Consider the following 23,719-nt stretch of genomic DNA (forward strand, 5'->3'; position numbering starts at 1 on the left):
TAACAATTCAATAAGGCGCACGCATAAATTTGTCCAGTGAATCTGCTGACAAGGTCCCATCCGGCGCGTATTTCAAATCGAATGTTTCTTGATTTTATCCGGAAAAGTCAAAATTGGGCGCTGAAAGTTTTGTAAAAAAGTCACCAAATTTCAGTCTTTGCCATCTACAAAATTATCCTAGGCTGTCCTTCCTTCTAACGTAGAATCAGACATGACCTTGCCCGTTGATCAAGTGAAAGCTTTACATGAAGCTGGTTTGTTTGGAAGCGCAAAGCTGTTGGTAAGTATCTACAGTTTCAAGCAATTGTTTAGGAGTGAATGATTCAATAATAAGTCAATTCTTCGCTGTTTTTAAAAATCATCGATATTATTTTATGCCAATCGTAAAGGTTCCTGGCTTTGTATTAAAATTCAAATTATTTTAGTAAATTTCTGGAATGTTGTTGATCTGAAGTAAATTAATGAAGTCCATTTCCAAAGTACATAATTTTCATGACAGGGTGACTTGTATAGAACTTCCAACTTGCATCCCAGAAAGCAAGGACAAAATGAATTCTGGTGGATCAATTAACACCATCATGAAATTATTTTGCTTCTTTTTGTTGTAGTCACTATCACTTTTTATCATCATTATCAGTATCTTTATCGTCCTTTAGATTCTAGGACGAGAACGACTATGAGTACGAGATTTGCTCATATAGCAACAGTGAGCATGTACAAACCAGTGTCATTTTGGCAGGAAAAATGTTATACCGTCATCATTTTAATACAAGGTTTTGCAAAAATGTTGTTGCGTCAAAACAAGTCAACGTGGTAGCAGTTTTGGCATTTTTTGATCAGCAAAAAGGCTCAGTTACCAGCAATAAGAATAACTGAGCAACCTATACTGCTAGCAAAGAGTAAGATTAATCATCCGGGTTATAAATTTTTAAAGTATTTTCGCTAAAAACGAGCAGTCAAGTCTTGTTCATGTACTCGTTCTTGTCCTCATCCCAGAGTCTCAAGGTCCCTTTTATCATTGTCATCATCACCGAGTCACCACCACCACCACCCTTGCAGTCATTATCATCATCATCTTCAGTGCACTGAAGGGTGAAACCTTTTTTTGTAGGCAAGCTTCTTGTTGTCTGCGAATGATCATGGAAACCAGGACAAATATGATCTCAACTTCATGGTGAACAAGCATCAGTTACTGATTTATTTTGCTGATTGTTTATTTGATGACGAGCAATACAAACGGGCAGAAGTAAGACGATCTTTTTAATTCCTTAAATAAGCCAATGTTCTTCTGTATATGTAATTGTTTTTTTTTGTTTATTTGGCGAAGCTAATAAAAAAAATAAATAATAAATAAATAAAATAAACATGAATATTCTGACTCCTTATAATTACTTCTATTTGGCGACTTTATCAGGACTGTAAATAATAATTATTGCACCTGTTGTGCTTCAGGTATTTCTCTGGTTCATAATTTTTTTTAACCAGTTCAGTTTTGCTTTGTTGCAGATAATGAATACACGGCATTAGACAAAGAAAAATCAGTATTGAACAGTACCGATAATTTGGAAAATTACATTTACTAAGAAAAAAAATTGAACCATGACACATACATGAAAATGTACTTATTAGTAGACTCCTCTTCTACTATAATGTAACTATCTTACCAGTTAGCAGACTGTAGCTTGCTAAAATATCTACAGTGAAAATCGCCATTAAAACCCAACGTCATGTGGTGCTTGTAAAGGAATTGCATTTTTATAAGAAAGTTTTCATTTGTTTATGTTCAACTCAGGGCTTGAAATAAGAGCCGGTCAACGGACAATGTCCGAACTGATTTGGGAGTTGACTGGTCAACCTTTCATCTTGCTGGTCATGTTGACCGGTCACATTTGATCGTTTTGAAAATGAAATAAATTAAAATTTCCATTCTGTTCAGTTGTAGCAACTCGCTGTGTATTGTCATTTGCGGAACTCTGATCTGAAACCCTGGGTGAAGTGCAACAAGAACCGTTGTTGACAATGAGTGCTTTAAATTGCTATAAGCTCTATATTTAGCTAAGCAACAACTTTTTTGGAAATATATAACGCCAGTTTTGGTTCATGGGCCCCTGTTTTAAGAGTTATTTATTTTATATAATTTGACAGGCAAGAAACGGTATGACTGTGGTGACCAAGCTAAAATGAATTTGGCCGGTCATCATGTCCAGAGACTCTCCAGAAATTATTTCGAGCCCTGCAACTTGATACTCCTTGAGCAGGTTCCATTAACCCATTGACTCCCAGGGGTTCCCCATTGACGAGTAAAATCGTCTGGCATTTAGACAGAGTAAAATACTCGGTACTATGGCCAGTTCAGGTTGGCTTGGGAGTCAAAAGGTTAAGGCAACTAAAAGGTACCCATTTTCAGTATTAACTTCAACTAGTTATTTTTCTTCAGACTTTTTACACAAGAGCTGTCCAGTTGAGGAAAACTATCATTAAACACAAGCCTAAGACGTGTCAACCTCTGGTAAGTGTATAAATTTCAGAACGTCAAAGTACTTCACTGTAGTTTTGTCATAATGATTGTGTAGTGTTGAACTCCGGTTGAAATAAAGTTGCACATTAAATTATTTTACATGCGGACATACTAACCTTGACTACTTCTGTTATCAGTCGTGCAGTTGTTAAAATGATTACCAGTACATCCTTTGGTACAAAATATGTAGGATTTCTTATTAGATTGTAAATGAATGTCCTGGGCATGATGCTGCGGAAATGACTGGTTAAAAATTGTTATTGGTGAGTTCTTTCTTTTTTCAGGGTTTGCTATCTGAGGTTGAAGTTAAATACAAGATATCACAGTGCCATTTGCATATGAAGGAGTTCCGAGAGGCAACAGCAATAGTATGTCAAAGTCCATTTTACCAGTACTTTATGAGCACTGCCATATCGCTTATAACTTGAATTGGTTTAACCTCTGATTTTTTTAAAAGTAACCTTTACAATTCTCCTGGCATTTCTTTAAAAGGCTAGTATGTTCAGCAAAGGACAGATCATCATACCTTACTGTTAATTAAAAGTGGTACTATGACACTAAGTGACCCAAGGTTTAAGCTGTGATTTCAATAGACACCTGTTTATTTTAGCTGGAATTTTCCTATTTTATGGTCCGCTAAAAAAATCTTGAGACAGCTGGATCGAGTAGAAAATAATGCCAAAACTCACTAGTTTATAAGAATGCAATGCTTGTGTATGCAGTACAGGAGCTTTGGGCTTTCACACTTTTAACCCTTTCACCCCTAAACCAGCCTAAACTTGCCATACTTTATAGTTACTGTATTAAAATTTTTACTCTCACTGTCTAACGCCAGACGATTTTACTCGTCAATGGGGAACCCCAAGTAGTCAATGGGTTAATCACTCACTGATCCATTAAGCTCATGTTTTGCATAAAAATTAGTAAGCCGCGTTTATGCTGAAATTTTAGGCAAGTGAGTGCACATGTAAATGATGTCACTTTTCCCTAGACCCAGTTTTGAATGCGAGTAATGTCAGACTGTGAAATCCAAAACTTACACTCATAGTAAACTGCCTTTGAATAAAAATCAAAGCTCAAAATTTTGTCAGTCAAGTGTTAAGCAATCACACTTTCAAAATCTGATGGAAAAAAGTGATTTTTTTATCATTATGCATAGTTTACTGTACCGCTTTTAAATTAACAGTTTGTGAGTTCCTCTTAAAAGTACTTGTAAGGTTTTTAGGTTTTGAGGTGTTGTGAGTCAGGCTCTGTGGTAGTTGCAGATGCATGTAATCAAAAGCACAGATCTCACGCAAATCTTGTTCTCCTTCACACTGAAAATTTAAGTGGCCAGTGTTCGTGTTGTCAGTCAATATTCTTTTAAGTACAATAATACAATACAATTATAACAATTTATTTAGAGAGGGAGGCACTGATGGTAGTAATAACATAATTAATCTCTCATACTTTTCTAACTTTTGACCTTCTAGCTTATAATACGACAGAAGACAGATCACAACACCATTAACTCCTGACCATGCCCTGCTCTTTGCGAATATTGTGCGGGTTCTGTAACGCCCCACAGGGCTATGAAAATGGAAGGGTTTTGAGACGGGTCCTACTGTAATGGTTCATCGTCCTTATCCAAGAAGACTAGAGTCTAACCATTTTCAGATGCCATTGCAAATGCTGCACTTTCTTACATGTTACATGTATTTAAAGACCCTGAGTTGTACTTACGACATCCCAAACAGTAGTCCGATGTTCAACCAACTGAGCCAACCAGAAGGCCGCCAGTTTGATTGTTTTATCTATGATAAATCTTAAGTAAACCATAATTTTATTCGCAGCTTGAGGGAATATCTCAGAAGCAAAGATCTCTTAAAATCAACATGTCCTTGGCAAAACTTTACCAAAGGCAGGGCATGGAAAGGTAAATATCCCATTTTTTTCTTTGAATATTATTGTAGTAATATTCAGCACTTTGTACTCATTGCTTGATTTTGTGATAATATGTGACCTTCCACGGGAAAACGTACACTAACGTTTGCCCGTTAAACGGCTTAAAACTAACGGACGGTTGACGGATATTCAACGGTTTTGAAGATTGGTTTAACGTTTTTTACTAACGCTCTGACGGTTTGTGCTAACGCTCTAACGGTTTTTGCTAACACTCTAACGGTTTGTGCCAACGCTCTAACGTTCTTTCCATCAGTTCTAACGTTCTGCCTTAGCGCTTTAACACTGAGTCTTAGTTCTAAGCTTGAAAGGCTGATAGATGACACCACAACGTAGTGAGCGATTACCGTTCATCGAACAAAGGCCATGATTTGAAGTACTAGCACCATCGTGAGCTGGCCAAAACAAATCGGATGCACATTTCAGCGAGTTTTTTGCTTTAAGAATACTACGATGTAGACAGGCCACCAGAAACGATTGCATGACTTTTAAAATACGATTCCGAAGAGGCGCGCCCATGGCGACATAACTGCTGAATGCAACGAAGTCCGGATAAAAGTGGCTAATCTCGATATGGTTTGATCTTCGGACTCACAATGAAGCGATACATTACTAAATTGTGAATTTCTCACGGCATCCATTACTTCATTGGCTACTGTAGTTGCAAAGTAAAATGCAACAAATTATTATTTTCATCCAAAGAAATGTAGCATTTCATGTTGTTTTCAAAGCCGAAGTAACGATAAATTCAAAGCGGTGCGTTCATAAGAGAGCTCTTTGCTATAAATACGATAAAAGAGTTCTGTATCATCAGTTAAGATGCCGAGGGAGCAAAAAAGCTCGCGAGAAACTCCAGGCGAGTGGTTAAGTTAAACAGATATTTTTCAGTTGAAATTTGGTAAGTCATGCATCATTCAATCACATTTAATTTGGCGTTCGCGCAGGATGGGTCTTCGATCTTTGGTTTTCGTCTTTGGAGTCTTTATTGTCCATTCTACCTATTAGCGTAGTTATTTCAGCTTGAGGTGAACGTCGAACACAAACCCTTCATTTTTCTCAGTATTTTTAATTTTTTAAAAAGCGCTCTACTACATGTAATTCTACTAAGTTGTAGAAGGACACGGCCGGTTTTCCCAAAGAGGGTCACATTTTTAAACGACGCTCTACGAATCCGCTGATCCGGAACAATCGATACAGATTATTAATTGATTTGCCACCAGAATCCAAGATTTGCCCAACGGATAAGGTTAATAACTTATACATCTGACGTATGAGACTAACGCTCTAACGGACGAGGCTGACGCTCTGACGGATGAACCTAATGTTCTGACGGATAAGACTAACGTTCTAACGGATGAAGTTGACGCTCTGACGGTTTCATGTAAACTTCCAACGGACGACTAACGGATATCTAAGTCGCTTCGGTCAATTTAACGGTTTAGCGTTAGTGTACGTTTTCCCGTGGAAGGTCACATATTTGCAAAAATTTATAAAACATGGGCAAATAATATTATTTAATATTGGCTCATATAGTTTCCTTAAAAGACACCTAGTAAACTCAAATATTACTCTTTCTTAGCATTAATCTCTCCATCCAAAGCAAACATAATTTGTCACCCAGAATTTCCAGTATATTGAGTTTCTTTGAGTGATAGAAATGTCTATGAATTCTATATGGAGAATGTTTATATTTTTTACTGTAAGTTAGAGTACTGCGACTTTAAACAAATCAAAATTTACAGACTGGTATGTACAAATCATGTACTTCTGTGAACCGTCACACTTTTAACTAAATGTTGTTTTTGGATTTATTGTTCATACAATGTCATTTCTTACAGGCCTGCTATTTCTTGTTACAAAGAAGTTCTGAGGTAAAGGAAACACAAAGACACATTAAATTTTCTTTTGAAATGAATAGAATGAGATATCAGGAATAAGCTGATTTGCGTTTCATTTATGTATTCAGGGTATCTCCTCTTGCGTTGGAAGCTGTGATTGGCTTGTTGTCACTTGGAGTTCCCGGACCTGAAGTTACCTCACTGACCTCGTCATCAGCTTCAGGGATAGATTGGTAAAAAAGTTGGCTAAAAATTTAAATTTGACATTTGACCTGTTATCAATATTATTTTTATTGGAGATGAGATTGTGTTCCATAGAGTCAGACCCTCCCAGAATTACTGCATTATCAGAGACATGTCATTTATAAACGACAAAGCAGAATTTCCCTTTAAATCGAAACATCAAAGACAGCACCTGTACAGTACCTATTTACATGTACAACAAATTTTAGGCTAATGTTTGGAAGGTTAAGTCTTGAAATGCTCATTGCAGTACTGTTTAATAATTATGGCTGCGCTACTTTGGCAATAAGCAAAATGAAAGCCTGGTATAATTTTCTATGTACTGTTTAATAACAAGCAGGAGTGTTTTGTCAGGTTTTAGACCTGATAAAACATGACCTGTGAGTTTATTAAACATTCCACCAAAGGCATGTCCCTCTGGAGTTTTAGACCTGATAAAACATGACCTGTGAGTTTATTAAACATTCCACCAAAGGCATGTCCCTCTGGAGTCTGAACAAAGGTTCAAGTTGTGAGAAGAGAATGTTTAGTATACAAGGATTTGAACAAGCTAAGCTGAATGAGTATGCTCTATAAGAAGAATTTCAAGGAGGAATGTTTGTCAGTTTTTAAAGCTGACGTGCACAAGACGTTTTTCGATGACCTTATGGCCTGTTTTGCTCATGAATTATTAATGAACTTTAAACAGATCAGGGGTTTGTCATGTACAGTGTACTCTCTCACAAAGTGACCAGCTCCTATTTGGCTTGATATAGCTCCATTGGTAGTCTAGCACTGCACTAGTCTTTTAGTGACACAGTCATCTGAGGTCATGGGTTAAAATCCTGTTCAGCGACCTAAATTCTGCAGGTATTTCGCTGCGACATTAGCATTCGTAACTGTGATCATTTTAAGACTTAAGGGCATATGTGATGTTACGTTGACATGAAGGGTTCAGGGACACTTTGAAACATTTACCATGTATAGAACATGCATTGCATTGTGGTGTAATCCTAGAGTTGTAGTCACGTTTTGCCAACCTTCAGGATCCCTTTAAATGCACAACGATCTTGAATTATAAGGCAAGGATAGAATTAGGACTCTTTTAGATTGAGAGCCCTGACCAAATTAACCAAGCTAATTGCTTGATCCTTGCAGCAGAGTCAAATTTGTCTGGGTAAGAACAAGTTGTAGTATTTAGACTTTGTTGCTACAAGTAGAAACTTTATCTTGTTTTTATCTTGTTTTTATCTTGTTTTTAATATTTGTCTCATGGTTATAAGGTTTGGACCCTGGATGAAAGGGCAAGCTCTAACAGCATCAGGAAAGCATGCAAGTAAGGCAGTGTATTTTCATTATTTTAAGGTTCAATTGCTCCTATTCTCTCCTTGAAGCCACTAACTGTGGATAAATCTACAGAGGTAGTGGTGTCAAAGCTTACTATTGAATATTTTCTTTTCTTAGAGGGAGCTCTGGCCCTGAAGACACTAGAAACACAGGTGCAGCAGTAAATTTATTAACTAAATTTATGCTTCCAGGGAAATTGCCCAGTTTGTTTTGTTTTTGTTGTTTGTCAGCATTTTTTTTACTTTTTATTCTTTATTTTGCAGAGTTTAAGGGATAATGTTGAACTACTTTGCAATGCTGGTGAGATGTTTTACAATGCCGGGGACTATAACAACGCCAAGTGTTTCTTTCAAAGGGTAAATGTCTTGAATTTTTATTATTTAATAGACTTTTTCAACCACTTTTGTGACAGTTCTTTGCAGAGATTAGGCAGAGACTACTACTTTCAAATTGGGTGTGATTTTGTTGATTAGAACTACATGTACTAATGACTGTGCGTGAAAAAAAATCATTTATTCCCCACATTCATTTCAATTGTTATTAATTTTATTGTCAGTCTTGTTTACTGTGAATTCTTCTTGGTGGTCAGTGTGTCCTACTGTTGACATACATGTAAGTCATAATATAATTGTACATTATCACTGGTGAGAGATCTAATGATGAAGATATCCTTGGTTTTTGCAGGCTCATTCTCTCGACCCGTGTACTCTCCAAGGAATGGATATTTATGCATTTTTACTGTCTCAGGGTGGACCTGGTAACAGTGAAGGACTGGAAAAGTATATATTAACTGTCAACAAACCTAAGTCAGCATGCAATACATGAAATCATAGCTGTATATTTTGTTTTGTGCTGCTATGAAATAATGATGTACTCAATCAACCACTCCCCTTTATAAGGGCTTTTCGGGGCTAATGAAGCAATTAAGCAAACAAATTCAGGCAATGGCCAACGCAGGGACGTACACATGTACATTTGTACCATTTGGTTATTTACCAGTGTGGAGCTACATATCCAGAACAAAAAACTTTAGCCTGAGGTTAGGGCAGGATTTGAATGTAGGATTATTCCAGACTGTTAGACCAAATCCCTTAGCAGTCCACCAGGCTGCCTCCCTCAAATAGAATCATTCTTGAAGTCAGTTCGATGTATTATCAATTCCAGAACTTCTCAGAATAAGACTGTCCAGCATAGTGCACAAAGTAGCTCTTAAAGTAATGAAATGAGGACCTTAAAGCGGTCATTTCTTTTTTGTGATTGCGCAGGCTAGCCAAGGATCTGATCCAGGTCACCCAGCTCAAAGCAGAACCTTGGATTGCCATGGGCCACTTCTGTAACGTGACCAACCGCAAACAAAGAGCAGTGTATTTTGCACAGAAGGTAGCTGCCAGTTGATAATAATAGTGGTGTAAGATAGGGTCAGGAAGTATTTTACAGTACATCTCTCTGTCCATCCGTTACTGTTCTTCTACAGTCAATCAGTTGTGCAGTACTATGTATCTGTCTGTTTGTCGGTCGGCTAGTCAGTTCGTCCAAGAAGTGGTTGGGGCAGATAATTGGTTATTAGTCGGTCAAAATGGCTTTTATTCACTGAGTTACTGGTGTACATGGAGTGACTGTGTGTCAACCAGGCAGTCCCCTAAATTAATTTCATGTTGATGACGGGCCAACACTCGAAACTTGTCACTTGTCACTTCATTTTCAAACACAATCATGATTGTACAAACAAGACAATGGTAGCCCACAGTTAGCATAGCTATTCTTGGCGGGCCACTTACACTACGATTGTTACTGGCTCACAACAAAGTAAACAAAAAGACACTTAGAAATTGACAAGAGTTAAACATGTCAAACAAGAATTACGCAAAAACGCCTCGTACATAAGGTAGGAAATGTTCTAAAAATGATTTGGTTTTATCAACGGAGTTGATAATGTAAATTGGCCACCGTACAGACATAACCCCTTCATTCGTTCTAAAAATGATTCGAGATATTAAAGGTAACTCTTAAAGAAAAGCCATCTACTTTGAAAGATCGATGTAGCGCATATCAACATTCAGCATGTAAATGATGGCATGATTCCCCGAAACAGCCACTAAACCCAGGTACAGTAACTCCAAGTCCTTTTTGTTTTGTTAGGCCCACACTATTGACAATCGTAATGTCCAAGCACTGGTTTTAAAAGGTTAGTAAAATTAACGAAACTCCAATTAACTGCCAAGAACACTTAGAAAGAACCGGGCTGCCATGCGGGAGGTCGTGAGTTCGATTCCGACAGGACAAACCACTCAGGGTCTTAAAACAACTGAGGAGAAACTTCCCGGTGTTGTGGCTGTCCTCTGTGATTATATGGGTGGGTGGGTATAGCAGGTCCACATCAGCTGAATAGCTGCCAAAAAAATTTCAACCTGCTCGAACAAATAAGTAACAAACAAATAACAATAATTAACAAACAACCACTTTCCACTATGCCGTTTATATGACCTAACGTCACCTTATAGCTAGAAAGTGCCAAGTTACGACACACTTCGCCTTCTTTAAATGCAATCTCTTAAAAAGACAGCACTTACAACCTAGAGAAAACCAAATCACTTAGGTGACTTCTCACCGCAAATAAGCCTCTTCTGAATTATCTTCACCCATTTCAAGTGCGAGTGTTATTTAATAGTGATACTTAATGTACTTCTTCTTTTCGTGTAAATGAACACTCATTTTTCGAAGGAAATGATTCATAAAATGAATCATATATTGAACTGCGGATATGTAATCAAGTTAAGCTATGATCCTCACACAGTTTATGAACGCAAATTTAGCAATTGGCTTCTCTACGCAATTGCTAAAATCGTATTCTGGGGTGGAGGGATGGCGCAGTGGTGAGAGCATTCGCCTCCCACCAATGTTACCCGGGTTCGATTCCCAGACTCGGCGTCGTATGTGGGTTGAGTTTGTTGGTTCTCTACTCTGCACCGAGAGGTTTCTCCGGGTACTGCGGTTTTCCTCTCTCCTCAAAAACCAACATTTGACTTGATTTGCGTTAATTGTTGATTTCAATTTACAGTGTTCCTAATTAGTGCTCCAGTGCTAGAAGATTAGACACTTAAATAAAGTTCCTTTCCTTTCCTTTCACTTGAATACTTCATTTTTATTAATTCGCACTTAGACTCGCTCTGAAAATGAGGCTAAATTGAATACAAAAATGGTCTATTTCGCGGAAAGGAGTGGTAAGAGTGATGCAACTGGGAGGAAATTGAAAGTTGGAAGACTATGACCACTTCTTGTTCTTGGAAGTTAGGTTTTTGGTTTCCTGGGACAATATGGCCGCTGTGTGACAAGGGCGAATGGAATTACATTTTAAATGTTTGACGTGACTGTTTGCCTATGCGCAGAGACATCAAAATTTGCGCGTGTAAACGCAATTTATTATACATGCAAAACAAGACTTTAAAACTCTGAAAGCCCGAAACTCCTCGTGCTGCATATTAATTCAGCCGCGCACACATGTTTTGCATTCTTAAACTATAGATGGTTTTCACTTGACGTCACAGCGGTTATTTTGGTACACAGAACAACAGAGAAAAGAAGTCTTTCCGGAATTTAACTATACATGTACATAATGTGCACACACATGGCCTTCTCTTCACGTGATTGAAAACCATCTGCAGTAGAACCTCGCTATCTCGAACTCGCATTCCTCGAACTCCCTGCTATCTCGAACATAAAGCCATTTCCCTGGGATTTGCCAATAAAATATCAAGCATTTTTACTCGTTTATTTCGAACGCGTTTAACTCGAACTCTCCGTGACCGAACTTTACCCGGTTATCTCGAACTCTAATAGCGATATTGGTCAATAAAGATCAGAAACTGTCTGAACACACCTGGTTATACATGACACTTTTGTTACAGCATACAAATCATGTGTTGTATTAATCTATGCCGAGTATGCTTGTTCTAGTCTATGCTTAAAAGCTGTTTTTATAACACTTCAATGAATTGTTTCTTCCCCGTGAGGTGAAGGGTGCAAAGGACTTGCATGCCGTCTCCATGGCAAGGTTGACGGGTTTGCCTTTCACTATTACAGCACATGAATTGTCTTTATCGGCTCGAAGAAACGATGTGACAAACTGTTTGATCACCAGCAAGAATAAACTGAGTCTCTAGTTGTTGCGGCGTAAATATGCACGCAAAACGAATAATCATGCAGAATACACTCTTCCAGTTTAAAAATGTTTCACAAATAAATGTCGTATCAATGGGTCATCACTACTTTTATTAATTACAGTTATTATTTTGTAATTTGGCACTGATCGGTTATCTTGAACCCCCGCTATCTCGAACTTTTTTGTGTTTCCCTTGGCTGTTCGAGATACCTGGGTTCTACTGTATTGAGTCTGACGTCATTTTCTCCTCGATCTACAATAGCTCTCTCAAGATACAATGAGATACAATGATTTGCTATTAGTCTCTCCCCCACGGGGCTTTTCAGGACTAATTTTACAATACTTTTGTGGGGGACTTTAGCCAGACTGCTTGTTACGCAGTTTACAATTAATTTTTATGGAAGTGAAAGATGCCCCCGTCCAGCTTAGGTTAGACCACAACACCAGGGACTACGTCCCCTACTCTTATCGAACAGTGAGTGGGTTCTTTAACGTCCCATACTATTTAATTTCCAACAAGGGTTATGAGACGGGACCTCCGGTTTACAGTCCTTATCCGAGAAGACTTGAAAGTCTAACCGTTTGCAGATGTAATTACAAAGGCAGCACATTCTCCTCAGTTATTTTAAGACCCTGAGTGTTGGTCCGGCCGGAGTCGAACTCACGACCTCCCGCATGACAGCCCGATGCTCAACCAACTGAGCCACCGGTGCGCGGTGACTTTAAAGTTAGTGATGGCGGGCCACAATGCAAAAATTTTAGTTAAAATAAACAGAATTTTTTTTTAATCAAGCCTTAAAACTTAGGTCACCTAGCGTTAGTTAACATAATTTTGAAATCCGAAGGAAAAAAAATTTTTTCGGTCATAGTAGTACTTGAAAATTGTTCGCCGAAAGCGAGGTGAATATCGGTGAATAAAAATTGAGACGAAGTCGAGGTTTTTATTCGCCGAGCCTGAGGTGAATAATTGTTTTAGTATAATTTCATTGGTGATTATTTGAAAAATATGCGTTATACTCTATGTTTGTTACTGATGTTTTTTCAGCGAGTTTACTACAAGCCTTGGAGAAGCAACAAGAAGCGTTGTTACATTTTCGTGAAGCAGTAAAATTAGCTCCATGCAACTTTGAAGCTCAAAAAGGTAATCAGAGTTCTGATCGATTGATCGTGACATGTAACTCAGGGCGAGCTCGATATAGTTTAGGTGGGTGAACTAGATTATTTACGGGGCGATCTCAAGGGGCGAACTTGCAAAAGGCGAAACTCCCGGTTTCCAACTCAAAAATCAGGAAAAGAAAATTCTTGAGGATAGAGAGCGATTACAATAGTTTTCTCGAGGAATATTTAATCATTCATTATCATCACAGGTCTTGTTGAGTGTTATATGGCTGCAAAAAGAGTTAAGGAGGCACTGACAGTGGCGAAGAATGCACACAAGACAATGGGAGCTAATCCTCGCACTTTAACCGTAAGAATATTTAGCACAAGTTGACTCTTATCAAAAGTCTGTAACCCATAAGTCCTGATCTGCGATGGAATGCGGCGGCCCATCAGTTTTCGGTATTATCGCAGTTTTACGGGTACAAGGCACACTCGGTTATAAGACGCACCTTGAACTTTTAACCTTGTCGGCATTTATGCCACAAACTGAAAATCTCATCAACATACTCGGTTTTTTTGTTTAGCGTCGAATGCGTTTCCTGATATTGGGTCGGTCGGTCGGTCGGTCGGTCGGATTAAAAAAAAACAAAACCTAAAAAAACAAACCATAAGCAGTCTCGAAATCGGAGGCCTGGTACCACAGCCTCATAACTCTGGAGCCAGGAAAACAACAAGACGTGAACCTAAAACCAATATGGAGGAAAAGTTGGTAGAATGTTGTTGCAAAATTAAGAGCGTGGGGAAAAGGATCAACCACCGAGACTCCTGTGCAACATAAAAATAGTTTAAAAACGTCGTTAATTTTTTTTTTTTTGGAAAATGCCGAAAATTTGGGTAGGTCGGACGACGCGAAACGGCGAAAAAAAAGGGGATGGCCTTATGCTCTCAAGTGAAGATTTTCGTGTTAGTTAAGGACAATGGCAGAAGGAAATTCAACTAGAATTTAGGGAGAAACCTTTAAACCTTGCTGTTATTAGTACTTTCTTGAGGGTCTTTTGGTTGTACAATGCTAAGAATTTCGGAAGGCCATTATCACGAACGTTGGCGACGGTGTGAGGCCACCATTTTGGGATCCCTGTAAGGGGAAGACTGGGACGAGTTTAAGATACAAAATGGCGGCAAAGGATCGAAGAACCGTCCCTGCGCGAATTTTGTTCGCAAGAAGATACTCGCCTGTGGGACGCACCTTGAGTTTAGAGCACATTTGGGGCCATCAAGCATTTATTTGAGAAAAAATACTGCGTCTTATAACCAAGAAACTACGGTATCTAGTATTAGGACGACTACTGCTAGATTTGTGCGGGAAAAAGACGTGGCGGTATTGTTTTCCATACACGATCCACGATTTTGTAAAAATCAAATGTCCATTAGTAATTTTTAAAAAAGTGTGCATCAGTGGGCCATTTCTGAGTTCATGTCTACCTCCTCTTCAAAGGGAGTCTAAGTGCGAAGTTTTTGTTATGAAAATTATTTTTCATTCATATGTAAAGTAGAACTATTTACCATCGCAAAGATTTCGTACTTAGACTCGCTTTGAAGAGGAGGCAGGTATGAACTCGAAAATGGCGAATTCCAACATCTACAAAACACCCACCCCTTGGAAATAAACTATCATTCATCAGATCTTTAGCACCCGTCTGGTAATGTTAGCACCATCTTACTCAGATCCCTGCACGTGTTGACCGTTCTTTCCAGGCAAAACAGTGTTAAAGGTAAAGTTTTATGCAGAAAGTCAGAAAATTTTCTTATTTATGTTCTATATTTCTTTATTTAGCTTTGTGCTTCGGTTATGGCTCACGAACCAGCTTCTTATGACAAAGTGAGTACATTGGCTCTGTTAATGACATGTGCTATAGAGACTTTAAAAGGACAGTGTCACGGTTTTGCGCATGTCTAAGCTTTGGCGCCAGCGGTTGTAAATTTTACGTTTCTTACTGAACCAGATGATGTTCATTAATAGGCCATTTCCAAATTCATGTCTGTCTGCTCTTCAAAGCGAGTCTAAGTGCGAAGTTTTTGTGATGATAATTGGTTCTACTTTACATATGAAAGAAAACTAATTATAAGAAAAACTTCGCACTTAGACTCGCTTTAAAGAGAAGGCAGACATGAACTCGGAAATGGCCTATTAGAGTATTGAAGAGAATACACTGAATGACTGAGGCCCAAGTTTGGTGGAAGATACTGCGGGTTTACAAAGAAAACATCAAATTTAGTTTTGACCACCGAATTTATTGCACTGGTCGAACATTTTAGTCTATGTACGAGTTGTCAGAACGCACGAGTTATCTATTAGCGTGCAGGAGGTTCATAACACAAAGGAAATGATTGCAAAAGGAATTCCAATGAGTAATTCCACCTCTATGGCATTGTTTCCGTTTCCTGCATCAGTGCTTTTGATTGTTTCAATGACAATGAAATTAAATGGGTTGACATGATAGTTTGCCCATGCGCAGAGACGTGAAACTCTTCCCTTAAGATCTACGACGGCGGCGGCGACGAAAAGGTCACCTCAAAATAGCACTTTGCTTTACCGTAACTCTTTCGCGTTTTTCCACTTCGTTCACGTCGTACAATGTCGGCGAAGTATCCAAAAAATAAATTGGGTACTAGCGGTTTCAGAATAAAAATAAAGAAGGAAGATCAAAACCTCTGTGTTGGTTATTTCACGTCGTTGTACCGAGTACCGCAAAGATATGGGCTGTAATTAGTACCGCGCGAGTATTTCTCTTCTTTTAACCAAAACTCCCTATTCACACCTTCATCTTCAATGTTGGCTTGGACGTCTCCCTTTGCCTAAACCAAAAGAAAGCGGCTTTATCAGTTTGTTTGGTTTTCTCCGGGTACTCCGGTGCCCCCCCCCCCTCTAATGCCTCAAAAACCAACATTTGATTTCATTTGCACTAATCAATATTTGTTGATTTCAGTTTACAGTGTTCCCAATTAGTGCTCCAGCGCTAGAAGAGTAGACACTAAAATGAAGTTCCTTTCCTTTTCTTTCCTTTGTTCTGCACTGTTTCTTTTGTCAGGCCACGAGTATGTTGGAGAAGAGTTTGGCCCAAGATGAGACATACACTGATGCGGCTTGTTTGCTCGCGGAGATTTTGGGAAAGAAACAGCAATACGATAAAGCTATTGCAGTGTAAGTACAACGCAAGAAACCAATATAGAGAAAAACACATCAGTTGTATTTTTGTTCTTTCTCCTTCTTCCATTCTAAAGTGTTGAAGTTATTTTTCATGCCAGATTGCCTTGGTTCTGCAGAATCAAGACAAATGACAATGTCACAAATCTGTAAGCCAATCCGAGGTCTAATTTGCCTAACTGTTTGTGAAAAATGATGCAGTTTTTATATTCCTAATTAATTCACAAATTTCATGATTTGCGTGATTTGTGTGAATCCCCTAAGGTCAGATGATTAGCATCCCTGATTCATTTGATTCGATTTGTTTTTTTCAGGTTGAGGAAGCACATGATATATGACCGCACTCCTCGCTTGCATCAGTTGCTTGGTGATTATTTAGCGCTGACAAGTGATTATCAAGAAGCACTGGATCATTACACACAAGCGCTGAGGTGAGATGCTTTTAATTTAGAGAGAAAAAAAGAGGGTTTTCTTCCGTTCGGATATCAATAGTCAAAATGGTTTTCTTAGTAATTTTCCGATTGGCTGAATGAATCTTGTGCCAAAATGAAGCTGAATTGTGATGTGCGCGTTTTCGCGCGCTTCACGCGGGTTTCCGCCTGTTGCAGGTTTTTGGCTTCACGTTTGATCGTCCGTCTCCGCTGTGATTGGCCTTTTAACAGCAATTATATAGAAAAGGAAAGGAAAGATCTTTAAATAATGCGTCTGGTCGTTCTAGCGCTGATGCACTAATTGCGGACACTGTAAACTGAAATTAAAAATTAACGCAAATCAAGTCAAATGTTGGTTTTTGAGGAGAGGGGAAAACCAGAGTACCCGGAGAAAAACCTCTCGGTGCAGAGAAGAGAACCAACAAACTCAACCCACATATGACGCCGGATCTGGGAATCGAACCCGGGTCACATTGGTGGGAGGCGAGTGCTCACACCACTGCGCCATCCTGGCACTTATTTGATTTACTTCTCCCAATGATTGGGTTAATAATCTCTTGAATGTTATTGGATTCAGTGTAAACGCTTTCAACTCATTTGGTTTTTGGTTTTTCAGTATGAACCCTGGAGATAGCAAAGCAATGGAAGGGATACAAAATGTTGAAAGAGCTAGCGGCGGAGAAGCCGAACACGACAGTGCGAATGAAACCGAAGAGCCAGACGGAGAAGGAATTAGTTTAGAGGAGGTAATTAAAAAAAACCCATCTGCATGACTGTTCAACTGAAAGCGCTTTCAAATGACGGCGGTTTAAGGTGTACTTATTAATTGTTAGGGGGACATCGAAGACCAAGATTCCTGGGATCGTGGATCGGTAATAACACGAAGTTGTTTTCTTTTTTTTTTTTCAACCAGTTTTGAATTTTAATGTCACTTGTTTCAATTGGGAAAGGCAACAAAAATGTTAATTTGGTTTTTTTTATTCTGTAGCTCTTCTGATGGTCATTGGGGTTTTCAAGAGAGACGAATGCTGTTGGAAATCGAAGGAAAACTGCTAAAAAAAACTGGCTCCACAGAAAAACCGAAGGCTCACATCTTTGAAGCGACTTAGGGGATTTTTACATACCTGGTGGAAGGAATATTCAAGCATGACAAAGAAACAATTGTCGTTGCTTCACAGAAAAAAATTGAAAAAGCATCTGAACGCCGGCCCGCTGCCCTGCCATACCTTAGCCCCTTCTGTACTAGGATTGTCTCACTCTCATATTCAGACTGCCTTTTCCCCCTCTAACTTCCCGAACGCAACGGGACGGGAAGATGAGAGACCTAAGGAACGCGAAAGAGGGTATTTAACTTGACATGTTGCAGGGATCTCCAAAAAGCGAAGCTCTCTCAGTAAGAAAGACTATATCGCTAGACAGAATACGGAAACTGAAGTATATGGCGCGGGAACGATCTTCCTTCTAAGTTCGTCCAGGCGTTTGGATGTTCTTACCCCGCGTAAACAAACTCCAGATTACTGATCCGCGCGCTTTGTATTTGAATGGAATAATTATTTTATTAAATTTTCGTTAAATTCTGAGCGCTTGAACACTTGGAATCAGTTTCCAGCTTGTCAACACTTGACGCATTCACTTTCCATATTAGGTTATACAGTATAATTCTGAGCTAATAACAGAGATTGAGTGAGCCAAACAGAAAGCTAGAAACGCAAACAATTTTAATTGTTAACATTATGTTCTGTGGTTTAAAGTGATTTTGTTGTTTTCGTGGAGGTTTCCTTTAATACTAACACTAATTCATCGTTTATATAGCGCACTATACAAAGCTTTAAAGTGCTTAACAAGAATATCAAATTGTAAAAAATAAAGATCACTAGAATCGAAAAGTTATTACAGTCGTTAAAACTGTAATCAGAAAATGACAACAATAAAAAAGTGCAATGTCAGGGTCTAGAGGAGGTTAAAAATAAGAACATATTGAACAGAATTACACAGTTTAGCCGCGAAAGCACGTTCTCCAAACGAAATGGTGTTTGTTGTCGGAACTTTTGGTACCAATCAATAATCTTTCTCATTATCACATTTATGGCGGTTAAATTTCACCGGAGAGTCGTCGGTTTAGAATAGATATACGGTGGCTTGTACGAGTATAGTATGATAACCATTTTTCCGACTCACCGTACAGATACATGTATCATTGACGTCATGTCATGTGACGACCTGGGCCCTTGCGACTGTGAGGCAAAAGCGTTCCAGCTTTGACGCATTTCAATAACAAGAAGAGGTGTTGTAAACATATATCTTTCCTATAGGAGATACAATAAGGAGCCATAAAATAACAATACAAAACTCCTTTCTATCTTGATCAGAAATTGTTCCTTCAGGAACTGTGCGGACCTTTCGTTTGGCTGGGGCTTAAACAAGGCGCCTTGAATCCGCTCTCTGCAGTCAGCTCGATAATGAACTTCATTGACAAAAATTGTGATTTTCCCAGGTATCCATTTAGTTCGGAAATCAACATTCAGCTCGAAATACAAAAGTCCTCCACAAAATCTTCAAGACACTGATTGCGAAAATAAAACTGAAGCTGGATGAATTCACTTCGAGAGACAAAACGTAAAATTCAGTCAAATGTCAGGTGTTTATGTGTTTTAATATTCAAATTTTCTCTTTGGTTGTCTTGGTTTCTTCAAAGAGGTATGAATATTTAATGAAAAAGCTAGCTAATCTTCGCATAAAATATTTCACTGTTTCGTCAAGAAACAACATAGCTCCAGCTTTCATCGCGTAAACGCTAGGAAGATACTTCAAAGGCGAAAGGAAATAAACTCAGCTTTCAAGAAAATTCAACGAGGTATGCAACGATACATTTAAACGCAACAAAAATATTAATATCCTGGCTTAAACCTAAAACAAATATTCTATCGTGTTTTCATCCGTAGTCGGCAGTATGGGAAAAGATATAGTGCTTGGCGAAGATTGGCTCGTCACCCTCTCTGTAATTTATGGTCTTGGCGCTGTAATCTCGATTTGGGCAACTCTTCTTTCTCCAGTAATCCTGGATTTCTGGGACACACCAACCGGGCAAAAGAAGAAAAGCGATCGCGACTGGGCCACAATCTTCCTTGTTCTGCTGTTGTTACAGCCGATCACGTTCGCGGGTTCCGCTGTTGGAATGTGGTGGATTTGGGCAGTAGCTGTCATCCCTCCTTCGCATTTTGTTCTAACATTCATTGCATTCCTTGCCATCGACTTTTTTCGTCCTGATAACGATGTATTCAGCAAATATAAATATTCTGTGCTGAGCTGAACGTTTGACTTGACAGGAAGTCTTTGTTGTATTTCGAAGCATATCACAGGTTCAGCATTTATTTGTTATTAAATGTTAGCCATTTTACATGAATCTTTTTTAGGGGAAGCTTGTATAGGAAAGCTGTATGATCTTTCTAGAAATACGCTTGTTTGTTGTAATGATCCAGTCTCCCACATTGCAGCAAGAATAACGACTTCTTATAAGCTTAGAGAAGAAGCAAAGTTTGGTAGGAATTTTGCATGAATTTTGCATGAACATCTCAGATCTGTAACTAGATCAGTAAGTAATACTACTTAACAGTCGAATAAGCGATTTTTAGTTGTGTCTATCAAGTAAAGTGTAGATGAACGATTTTGAAAACGAAATTACGACAATTATAAATAATTAATTTAAACTTTGCGTTCCTACTCCTTGACAGCTATAGTTCTCCAAGGTCTGCTTTGCAGCCTGGGACAAATTATTGAAAGACCAGTGAAGGCTTCGTGTTAAGGCCCGAGCAAAGGGGCAAACGGAAGACCTTAGAAGACCTTAGACAGCAATGACCAGAACCAGGTTGCTGACCAGCGGTTCTTGTTAAAACAATGGTTTGCTGGGGGTGCTCGGTCCCGCGGGCTCAGAAAACCTGGTGGTGGTCATTGTTATTTAAGGTTTTTTGGGGCAAACGCCTCCCTCTTTCAACCGTGTTGAAACATGTTGAATCGAAGTTGAATGAGTTTAAAAGGGTATAAACTTTGCTTCAACAACCATTCGACCTTTCTTTTGTGGTCGCGAACGTTGAATAAAGTTGAACCGTTTGTCCCCGTTTTTCAACATTGTTGGGTATGCGCTTGCGCACTAATCGGTCTCCAAATGACGTGACCATGTCCGTATCCATGGTAACAGCCGCGGCTGCAGCCTGGGACTGAATACAAGGCTTCTCGTTAAGTTTTGCCCACCTCAGCAGTCAACATCGTTCAACAAAATCAAACGGGTTGTTTCGTGGCGTTCTATCAGCCGTCGACACCGTTGTCGTCCTTGCTAAGGTCCCCTGAGTAAATAAGTAAGTAAGTAAGAACCTTTATTTGACTTCGAATTACAGATAGCAACCAATTATGCTAATATCTTCGAAGAAATATACAAAATAAACTAAATAGACTAAGAATTAATGTACATAATAAGCTTTTATGTAATAATGTACAATAAATAAGATATAAAATTAAGCTAAATTACAGAAAGGACAACAATCACGATCAAATTCAATTTAATTAACAGCTAGTTTAAATGCATTGGTCGTAGGAGCGGTTCTAAGTGAGTTAGGTAACGAGTTCCAGAGTTTAGAAGCAAAATAACGGAAAGAATGTAGGCCATAGGTTGTGGTGTTAGCTGTTAGCCTGGGGACATTGAGAAGATGTTGGCCTGGTAGGTTATAAGTAGTATCTTTGACGTTGAGTAGATTCTTAATATATACAGGGGAGTTACAATTAAGTGCTCGATAAGTGAGAGTCAACATATCATGTATCCTGTGGTCTTGTAAACAAGACTGGTTAATGTAGTCTAATAATTCGTCATAAGTGCTACATATGAAGGTCATTGAAGTGTCCCATAGAGTGTCCTCTATGATCCTGTTTTACGCCTGGTACCGACTGCCTTTGTGTAGTCCAAAGAGAAAATCTTGAATTAAGCCGGTCGGTATCAGGAACCAGTTTCACTATTTTAAGAGACCTACTTATTAGAAGGGTTGTCACTACAACACTGTATCACCTAACAGCAATGTTATTTAGCTCTTATTAACCGAGCAGGAGGTTTCTAGGGAGAATCTTGACCGAGGTCGTGAGTACAGACCGAACGCAGTACACACGACCGAACTTTATTTTAGGAAAGGAACTTTATTTAAGTGTCTAGTCGTTCTAGCGCTGGCGCGCTTATTGGGGACACTGTAAACTGAAATTAACAATGAAAGTAAATCAAGTCAAATGTTGGTTTTTGAGGAGAGTGGAAATCTGGAGAACCAACAAACTCAACCCACATATGACTCCGAGTCTGGGAATTGAACCTGGGCCACATTGGTGGGAGGCGAGTGCTCTTACCACTGTGCCATCCCTGCATCCCGAGGTCAAGATTCTCCCATACAGACTGACTAAGCTCGGTTAATAAGATCTTTATTATATGGCAATCAAGAACAATTTAATGCGTTTAATTTAACTGGTTTGTACTAACTGACATTTTGCTTGTGAACGGTGATGAGTGGCGATGAGCTGAACTCAATTCTGTCAAAGTTTGCTCGTCATCCTCTCTTTTGTCATCATGCTTTTTGGCACTTCCATAAATAAATATTGGTAGAAGAAACTACTCAATATTTTTCAATTTTAGTTTGCATCTTTTCACCGCAAAACATTGCCGGTCTAGATGCCGGTCTAGATGGGAAAATCTAGACCGCTGTCAATATCGATTTCAGCCAATCAAATTCGTGAATTTTGTAGTTCCCAGCCCTCGTGAGACAGAGCCATATAATAAGGTACCATATTAAACGCCAATTATTGCTGAACAAAACGAGCCCACTATTGTAACGCAACAGGTTACCGTGGCAACGTCGAAGCTCTCCGAAAAATTTAAGGTAGCTCTGACTTGACTCGACAGTCATGCAAACCCTCGACTGCGTCTTGGGTTTGTCTAACTGTTTCGAATTCTCCCAACTCCCCCTCGTGTTTAGATGAGGCTATGGAAACAAGGAAAACGTCCTCCATAGCTAAATTTTAAAATTATTAATAATTCACGAGTTTGATAGCCAATAAAAATGGCTAAATTCGTCACGTGCATGAGTTTTGATACCTGATGAAAACACAGATGAAAACCACATTTGTTTTGGATCACATATCAAAACCACGCGTGGTTTTCATCTGTCTTCTAATTGGACATCAAGATTTATGGATCAAAACAAAACAAATTGAACACAAAAACAATACTTCAGTTAAATTAATTTTCATAATTAATCAGCTTCACTGCCAATTCATTTTTTTTTCGTTGACAAAAATTTTTTACATCTTCAATAAAATACAGGAAGATTTAAAAAGATCGATCTATATTCTAATGAATGTAGTCTTCCACAAAAATAGTATCTTGCATTGAACCCGTACAGTAGCTTATAAATACTGTCTCCTGTCTTACCCTTCATCTCCCATTTAATTTTGTAAGTCTAGGAATACTCCCTTGCAATAACTTTGATTCTTCTTCCCAACTTTTTGGAGAACGAAAATGGCTTTCGGTATTCACTGCGAAAGACTCCGTCATCTTCACTCCCCCATGACTTACAACGAACATCAACTAATTTCCCATATTCTGATTATTTTTAAAACAGATAACCTCATGGGAAATTAGAGCACTGAAACAATACCCCCTAATTACTAAAAGAAGTGTGAATAGTTTTAGAAGCCGGGGTTTCCAGACACCTCGAAACAATATATGCACTCGGTATATGTTTCTCGTTGTCTGCAAACCCCGGCCAAACACTCTCACTCGTTTTTGATTTTTTACATAAAAAATGTGGGTCACCGAGTTCATTTTTGAGATAAGCAAGCAAAGACGAAATAGAAGGTGCTTTTGGATAGCTCTCATGCTGCTATGGTAACCTATTGCGTCACAATAATGGCGCATTTCGTTAAACAATA

General features: G+C 38.7%; 1 protein-coding gene and 1 long non-coding RNA gene across 3 annotated transcripts; both read left to right on the forward strand.

Annotated features, from left to right (window-relative positions):
- Window positions 1–66: 66 nt before the first annotated feature.
- On the forward strand, window positions 67–18,710 carry LOC138047369 (anaphase-promoting complex subunit 7-like). Of its 2 annotated transcripts, XM_068894199.1 has the most exons (21): window positions 67–280; window positions 1,112–1,246; window positions 2,438–2,509; window positions 2,803–2,886; window positions 4,351–4,433; window positions 6,298–6,330; window positions 6,426–6,530; window positions 7,803–7,855; window positions 7,984–8,018; window positions 8,130–8,222; window positions 8,551–8,645; window positions 9,132–9,246; window positions 10,006–10,051; window positions 13,071–13,166; window positions 13,393–13,493; window positions 14,961–15,005; window positions 16,216–16,328; window positions 16,646–16,762; window positions 17,379–17,508; window positions 17,596–17,634; window positions 17,751–18,710. In XM_068894199.1, the coding sequence occupies exons 1-21, from the start codon at window positions 212–214 to the stop codon at window positions 17,757–17,759; spliced, it is 1,668 nt and encodes a 555-aa protein (XP_068750300.1). In that variant the 5' UTR covers window positions 67–211; the 3' UTR covers window positions 17,760–18,710. The 2 variants fall into 2 exon arrangements, with proteins under 2 accessions (XP_068750300.1, XP_068750301.1); XM_068894200.1 differs by lacking the exon at window positions 17,596–17,634 and having other exon boundaries at window positions 17,751–17,890.
- A 756-nt stretch (window positions 18,711–19,466) lies between these two features.
- LOC138047374 (uncharacterized) lies at window positions 19,467–20,469 on the forward strand. The gene is made up of 2 exons (XR_011131833.1): window positions 19,467–19,616; window positions 19,705–20,469. It is a non-coding gene; the product is annotated as an uncharacterized lncRNA (long non-coding RNA).
- Window positions 20,470–23,719: the final 3,250 nt, after the last annotated feature.

Source organism: Montipora capricornis, chromosome 4 (genome assembly GCF_036669925.1).
Source record: "Montipora capricornis isolate CH-2021 chromosome 4, ASM3666992v2, whole genome shotgun sequence".
Lineage (NCBI taxonomy): Eukaryota > Metazoa > Cnidaria > Anthozoa > Scleractinia > Acroporidae > Montipora > Montipora capricornis.